This window comes from Alexandromys fortis, unplaced genomic scaffold (assembly GCF_014885135.2).
Source record: "Alexandromys fortis isolate MF-2015 unplaced genomic scaffold, M_Fortis_MF-2015_v1.1 scaffold_12, whole genome shotgun sequence".
NCBI classification, from domain to species: domain Eukaryota; kingdom Metazoa; phylum Chordata; class Mammalia; order Rodentia; family Cricetidae; genus Alexandromys; species Alexandromys fortis.
In genome coordinates this window covers 19,479,336-19,486,671 of record NW_026067937.1, presented here as the reverse complement: position 1 = coordinate 19,486,671, position 7,336 = coordinate 19,479,336, and the positions used below count along the sequence as shown (strand labels likewise).

Sequence of the window (7,336 nt, the reverse complement as noted above, 5' to 3'; positions counted from 1 at the left end):
GAGCTGGGAATGCCCTGGGCTGTCTTTGCACAGGACCCTTGAGGGATAAATCTCCCGGTCACAATCCAGTTTAGCTAGCACATTCCAGCAGGCTCCAGCTGGAGGCTGCCTGGATGAACAGGGCTTGGCTTCTCAAAGAGCTCAGGACGAGACCCCGAGGAGGAAAGTCAACCCAGCGCCTGCCTGGCATGGCTCTCTCCACCCACTGTGGGGCACACGCAGGGGGAGGATGCCATGCAGGAAAATGTGGCCACATACAGGATTTATATCTTATAGGTCTCACCACAGAGAAGCAAATCAATGTCATTTTTGTCTAGTTTAGTGTGTCCCGCTAGCTGGACACCTGCCTTCCGCAGCCTGATTGCCTGTGTTTAAATCTCTGTCACAGCGACTGAGCTGAATCCTGGGGTACTGGGTACCCGCTGAAGTTTCCAGGTGCCTATGCCTCGGGACAAAGGACTGCACCAGGAACACACTGTGAGAAATAGAGATGGTTCGGGCCCGCGAGGCAGCTCAGTTGACAAAGGCACTTGCATTCAACTCTGATGGCCTGAATTTAGTCTAAGGATCCCATATGATAAGGAGAGAGCCGTAGCTGACCGCTGAGAGTTGTCCTCTGACCTCCATCTACATACATGTTGTAGCATGTACACGTGCCCCCCGCCCCCAGGAAAGAAATAAGACTAAAGAAGAAGGAGAAGAAAGAAGCAGAGGGAGGGCAAGGCAGCGCACCCCTTACAATAGGGGCGGACCAGTGAACTGAGGGCAGAGCCCTCATGACCCTTCCTCCGTTGCGCTTTCTGACCGTTTATGCATCACGTTTTCTGCACATGCTCTGTTTGCTGTGTGTCGTGCAGGTGGGGAGGGGCTTCCAGTCTCACGTGGTCAACTGGCTTCTCTCACGTGTTCATCTGGAGTCTGCTTTCTCCAGTCCCTACTCTCCTGGCCGGGCCTCTTACAAGAGCTCCCGCAGGCTCTGCCCTCGCTACGCTACTGTCTGTGAAGGTGAACTCAATAGAACAAGCTTAATCAGGGTAGGACAGCACCCCGCAGGCAGGACTTGTTACCAGTCAGCTCCTAAGAGCGTCCTGGGTTCTCAAATGAGTCTTTTGAAGTTCATTGACTTGGCAAAGAGTTTTATGTTTTGTCCTCTCAGCTCGCGGTCCCGGCTACAGGTGCACACCCCTTGGTTTTCATATGCACATCACATGCAAATTCCTATAGGAAGAGCAATTGTGGTTTTGGCCAGTGATGGATACAGACTCTGCTGTGGCCTCAGGCATTATTCTTTGAGGTTGCCTCATCTTCACTCTCATGAAGAAGAGGAAGAACTTTCTGACAATATTTAACCTGTTGAGGGCTGGAGAGATGGCTCAGTGGTTAAGAGCATTGCCTGCTCTTCCAAAGGTCCTGAGTTCAATTCCCAGCATCCACATGGTGGCTCACAACCATCTGTAGAGAGGTCTGGCGCCCTCTTCTGGCCTTCAGGCATATAGACAGAATATTGTATACATAATAAATAAATATTAAAAAAAATATTTAACCTGTTGATAGAACAATGATCTCCTTGCTGTGTGCTCAGTAACCCTTTGTGTGGAGACACAACACACCTCGGCATTCAGAATGAGAGTCAGAAGCACAGGAAGTTAAAGGTGTGACTTCTTTGCTTGCAAGCAGCAGGACTCAGCATGGCTGTCCTGCCCACAGAGGCCCCTCGCCCGTGTGTTGTCCTGTGTTCCTGTGTCTCCATCTGGGTACCCTGGAGGCGTGAGTTGTAGGCTCTGACCTCCACTGGGCCAAACAGGATCTCATTCCTGGAGGTCTGGAGTTGACCCCGAATGGGTCATGTTCTCCATGAGACTGGGTTAGAAACCCCTGAAATCAGGAGTAACGAGAAGCAGGAGTTACCAGAAAAGCGGCAGTGATGGTGCCGCTGGGACCTCTGGCATCCTCAAGCTGGCCCTGGTCTTTGTGGAGCACCAGCCTAATCCTGCTTCCTGACTCTGCAAACAGCCTAGATCCTTAGCAGAACTCCTGCACCTGGAGTATATCGGTTGTGATTAACCACAGTTAAGAGCCTTAAATGATACAGTACCACCCCTTGGGGGTGGGGCAGCATCACAACACTGGTCACCGGGGTAGGTCCTCAAGGGTGAGCAGGGACAGCCACTCTAGCTTCTCACCTCCCTCTTGACTCCTAGGTCCAAGAATCCAGCCTGTCACAATGGACGATGATTCCCAGGACATACAGATGACCCTTCTAGATACTGTACTTCCCCGGGGTTGTAATGGAGACCTCAGAAGGCCATCCTGCTGTCTGCCAACTCTGGCATGAGAAGGATTGTCATGAGTGCGGCCTGTTACCACGCTGCTCTGCTCTGAGGGTCGCTCTGTGGAAGCAGAGCCGTGTGGAAGCAGAGCCGTGTGCACAGTGTCTCTCTGCAAGTCACTGTGCAGTGTGCAGCGGAGGACTAACCTCTCTGCAAGGCTTCAGATATTCCTGTTCTAAACCAGTTAACATATTTTAAAATAAAGAGTGTAGAGCCCAGGCTGGCCTTGAGCTTATGGCAATAAATCTCCCAAGTATTCTTTCCAAGATTACAAGGCATGAACCAAGGGCCATTGGATTTAGCAGAAATGTCTTTAGAGAGGAGACTATTTTAATAAGGACACAGTTCTGTCCATTCTGTGATGGAAGCAGTTTAATATAAGCAAGCAGCCACCAGGAAGCTGGCTGACCACTAGGGGGCAGTGCTGAGCTGGAGGCCCTGCTGATCTTTGCAGCTGGCTGGTCAGGCACAGCAGCTTTTGTGTCTGGGTGGGCCTCCCTGAATAAAGATCTAGGTTGCTGAGCCCACATGCCGTGGCTATCCCTGCTGCCATGACCGCCATGCTCATGGATGCAGGGTGTAACAACAGGGCAGCTGGAGAAAGAGGCTGGCTGCTAACTTCAGAGCATGCTGTCATTTGCTTGAGGTCACCTGTAAACGGAGACTGCTCATTCATTTCCCACTGACCTTTGGGCAAAGAACTGCCCCTGCCTCGAATACTGACAAAATGCACGGTGTCTGACTGGACAAGCAGGATACAAGCAAAAAGACTGCCAGACCTTGCCGAGACAGGGTAAGACAGTTTTTCAAATTTTCCTGCCTCTGAAAATGGTCAGTCAGATACTCTAGGCCTCAAAGTTGGTTGCCCCAGCATTGCAAATGAGACTTTAGGTGATGGTCCAGGTAGCCGGTTGTCTCTGTCATTTCTTGCACCTTTTGGAAGTTGCTTGATTACACTTCCTATTTACTCAAGTAATACTATTTCCCTTCTTGGGTCTTTGATGGGGTTGAAGTCATAGTTACTGTCCTCTCATGACTTTGCCAAGCCATTTTGAATATAAGACTTAGACTCCTTAGGATAGGATAGCTACTGAAACATTTAGCATATCTTTCTTGTTTGATGTTGTTCATGCTGATCGTAATTCTAATTTTTTTTTTGAATTTTCAAGACAGGGTTTCTCTGTAGCTTTTTTTGGTTCCTGTCCTGGAACTAGCTCTTGTAGACCAGGCTGGCCTTGAACTCATAGAGATCCGCCTGCCTCTGCCTCCCGAGTGCTGGGATTAAAGGCATGCACCACCACCGTAATTCTAATTTTTATGTATGTTTTTGCCTCTTCTTTTCCCTGGGAAATACTTGATATTTGTTTTTTTATTGTATATAGCTTTGTATTAGGCTTAGAACTCTCTTATTTAGACAAAAAGGGGAGGTGCTGCGGGAACTCCTTCAGCCAATAGCCTTTAAGATACCAGTATACCTTGGGCATAGTCTCATGTACTATAAACGCAGACAAAAAGCATGCTCGCCCCCCCCTTGGCTGCTGGATTTGGCTCCAGTTCCCAGCGCACACAGAGGACTGTGCATCCACCACCCTTACTGAGAGTTTATTCCCAAATAAATAAACCTTTGTTATACTCCATTTCAGACTATTGTGGAACTCTTTTGTACACCAACAGTCTCCTCCTGGTGAGCACTTACAGGAGACAAAACTACCTTCACTTTTATGGGTGTGCATGTGTGAGTATGTGTGTATACAGGTACTCACAAACGAGGTGGCATTTTAATTAAAATATGATTCTGATATTTTATGTTTTTAAAAATGTTTTACTTTCATTCTGTGTAATTGTACATCTGTCTGTCTGTCCATCTGTCTGTCTGTCAGTGTCTGGGGGTGGGGGCGTGGTGATAGCCAGAAGAGGGCATCTGATCCGTCCTCTGGAGCTGGGTTGGCAGGTGGTTGTGAGTGCTCAGTACAGAGCCTATGGAACCAAACTCTGGTCCTCTGCAAGAACTGCATATGCTCTAAACCACCAGGCCGGCCGTCTTTCCAGCCCCGCTTTCAGACAGGCCTTAGCCAAAGTTTCAGCTAGGAATTGGGAGTTCCTAGCTATCCGTGGGTGTGGGTCAGATATACCTGGGAGTGCACTACAGCAGGCTGACTGAGCGCGTTTACTGTGGGATACCTCTCAAGGGAGGAAAGGGTTAATTCTAGCTTCCAACTCCAGAACACAGCCCATCACTGAGGGGAGTCAAGGCAGGGAGTTGAAGGCAGGCCTGCCTGCTATCACACATAGCATTAACCTCCAACCAAGAGCTCCCTTTACTGCCAAGGAGGCACAGCAGGATCCGCGGAGGATGCTGTCTGCCAGCTGGCTCATCGCGGGGCTTCTGTTCGGCTGGCTTTCTCGCACAGTTCATGAGTACCTTCCTTCATGGTCTGCAGTGGGCTGGGCCTTCCTCACTTGCTGTCAAGGCATTTCTTACAGACGTGCTGTAGGTCACTCAGATTTAGGCAGTCACCGGCTAAGGCTCTCTTCTCATGTGACCCCAGGCGGTGTCACCCTGACAGTTAAAGCTGAGTAGGACACTCACTCAGTGCTCTTTTCAACCCTGTCACCCACTGCAGTAAATCCAGACTCTGCTCATGTCTTTATTAACTTGAGGCCCATCGGCCCCGTGCCGTCTGGGAAGGCCCCTGGTGACAGGTAGCATAGCCCGCACCAGCTTCTCCCTCTTGTAGCTGTCACAGGTCCCTCCCCCGCTGCAGGAACTCTCCCGTGCTTCTTCACGGAGTCCCACTCCTGCCTCAGGCTTCACCCACACCTAGGGCTCCAGGCCTTTGGCTTCGGGCTGACTACTTCACGGAGTTCGGTTTTGTAGGTTTATTTTTGCCTCCGGGTCCAGAGGCGAGGTCATGAAGGGCCTGGCCCCTGACTGGCACTTTCTGTACCCACTGTCCTGTAGCAGGTGCTTTGCTGAATGAGCTAAAGGCAAGCGATGGAGGAGGTGAGCCAGCAGCAGCCTTGAGCTTGGCAAGGGCCAAGGCCTGTGCGTTCGGGCCAGCCCAGCGCTGCCAGAGATTTTCAGCAATGAAGTCACAAGTCATTTTTGAACAGCTGCTCCCCCGACCCCCGTCATCTGTCACTTGGAGTAGGAAGGAGTCTCTGCCTTCTCCTTTATCCTTTCTCGCACTCCCAGTGTCCTTCCGTCCCAGGACACCCTGCCCCATCGCACTTCCCCCTCTTGGTTTCGCGAGAGTGAAAAGCAAAACTTTCTGAGTCCTGCGGTCTGGGAGCCGCGAGGGGCGGCGCGCGCGTGCGGGCGTGCAAGGGGCCGAGGCTGGAGAGGAAGCGGCGGTCCTGGCAAGGAGGAAGGAGCCATCCCACCGGCTCGGCCCCCTGCCCGTTTGCCACCGCCTCCCGCGGCCGCTAGCGCTACCGTCGCGGGCGCAGCAGGCGGCACGATGCAGGGCGGGGGTCCTTGGGGCGCTTCTGTCTCCGGCCGGAGCCACGGCGGCGCAGGTAGGGCCCGGGAGACACGAAGGGGGGGAACGCGGCCTGCCGAAATTCGGGCGTGGCTCGGGTTACGACTCTGGTCCTACGCGCCCTGGTGCAGGGGAGAGAAATCGAGGCAAGGAGGGCGTGCAGGGCTTTGGGCGGTCTGTCTCCAGGGGCCACTGCAGTTTGCGTTCTAGCACGTCCTAGCGCTGTGACCCGGACGACCCAGAGCACAGTCAGCCGAGGGCGCGCGGTCGCTCCTGCCCCGCGCGTGTCGGGGTGGCCCGGCAGGCGTGGGGTGCGCCCGACTGTGGTTCGGTCTTGGGACTCATTAGCCTTGGGTGACTGGCGCAGATCCTGCGGGGATACAGGGCGAGGTTGGGAGAAGTGTGGAGCACTGCAGCTCGCACCTCCTGGGGCTGCTCGCCGCCCACTTCCGATTGTGAATGGTGACGCGCAGGGCAGCGCAGACTGAACGGACCCACTCCATTTCCTCTATCAGTCTGGGCCACCTACCAAAACCCCGTGGTGACATCAAGTTAAGTGGGTGGCCGCTTTTCAGCAACGAAGAGACTTCAGCAACCCACTGTCAGAAAGCTGAGAAAAGGAGCGGGTGGCAGCACACGCCTTTAATAAATACCAGCACTTGAGAGACTGAGACGAGAGGGTTGCCGAGATTTTCTAGGACAGCCTGGGCTACGTAATGAGACACTATCTCAAAACCAAAATCAGAACAGAACAAAAACCAAGCACAGAGCCCTGCTTGAGACTGGAGCTCTGCAGTTTGGGCGGGCAGTGCTGAGGGAGGTAGGCCAGGGACTTAGGTGCTTCTTTTAGCTCCTGGAGCCCCGGTTTCCTCATCTGTGAAAGGAACACTAACCTCCTGCCTCCCAGTCTCCATAACCAGGTTGTGTGAAGACATTTTTGCAAATGGGAGCTGGAAAACACGGAATTGGTGGTGGGGTGTGGGGGTAAAAGTCTCCTGCATGCCCCGTCCTAGACTCATGACTCAGTTTCCCAATCTGTAACTTGGAACTAATTTCCCTACCTACTCGGTAGGGTTGTTAAAGGGTAAAGACACGGAGCCTTTGGCCCAGTGTCTGAGATACACAGCAAGCTCTCAAAAGTCTCTTAGTTGCCTAGGCTAGCCTTAAGTTCACTGCGAACCCCAGGCTGGTCTACAACTTGGTATTCTCCCGCCTTGGCTTCCCAAGTGCTGGGATTACAGGTGTGTTCCATTACACACTGGGACTTAATCATTGTTTTGACCATATTAATACCTAAACTAGCAGGGGCGATAAAGGATGCCCGTGTGAAGTGGTTAGCACCTGAGAACAGGGTATTTTAAAAGATGTTTGGGCCGGGCGATGGTGGCACACGCCTTTAATCCCAGCACTCGGGAGGCAGAGGCAGGCGGATCTCTGTGAGTTCGAGACCAGCCTGGTCTACAGAGCTAGTTCCAGGACAGGCTTCAAAGCCACAGAGAAACCCTGTCTCGAAAAACCAAAAAA

General features: G+C 52.4%; 1 protein-coding gene across 1 annotated transcript in view; it reads left to right on the top strand.

The window, feature by feature from the left end:
• The first annotated feature begins 5,652 nt into the window (after positions 1-5,652).
• The window catches only part of Disc1 (DISC1 scaffold protein), a 159,810-nt gene continuing 158,126 nt past the window's right edge, over positions 5,653-7,336 (top strand). Inside the window, exon 1 of the mRNA XM_050146906.1 lies at positions 5,653-5,849. Coding sequence (XP_050002863.1) covers positions 5,792-5,849 — 58 coding nt within the window. The 5' untranslated portion in view covers positions 5,653-5,791. The remainder of the gene's footprint in view (positions 5,850-7,336) is intronic.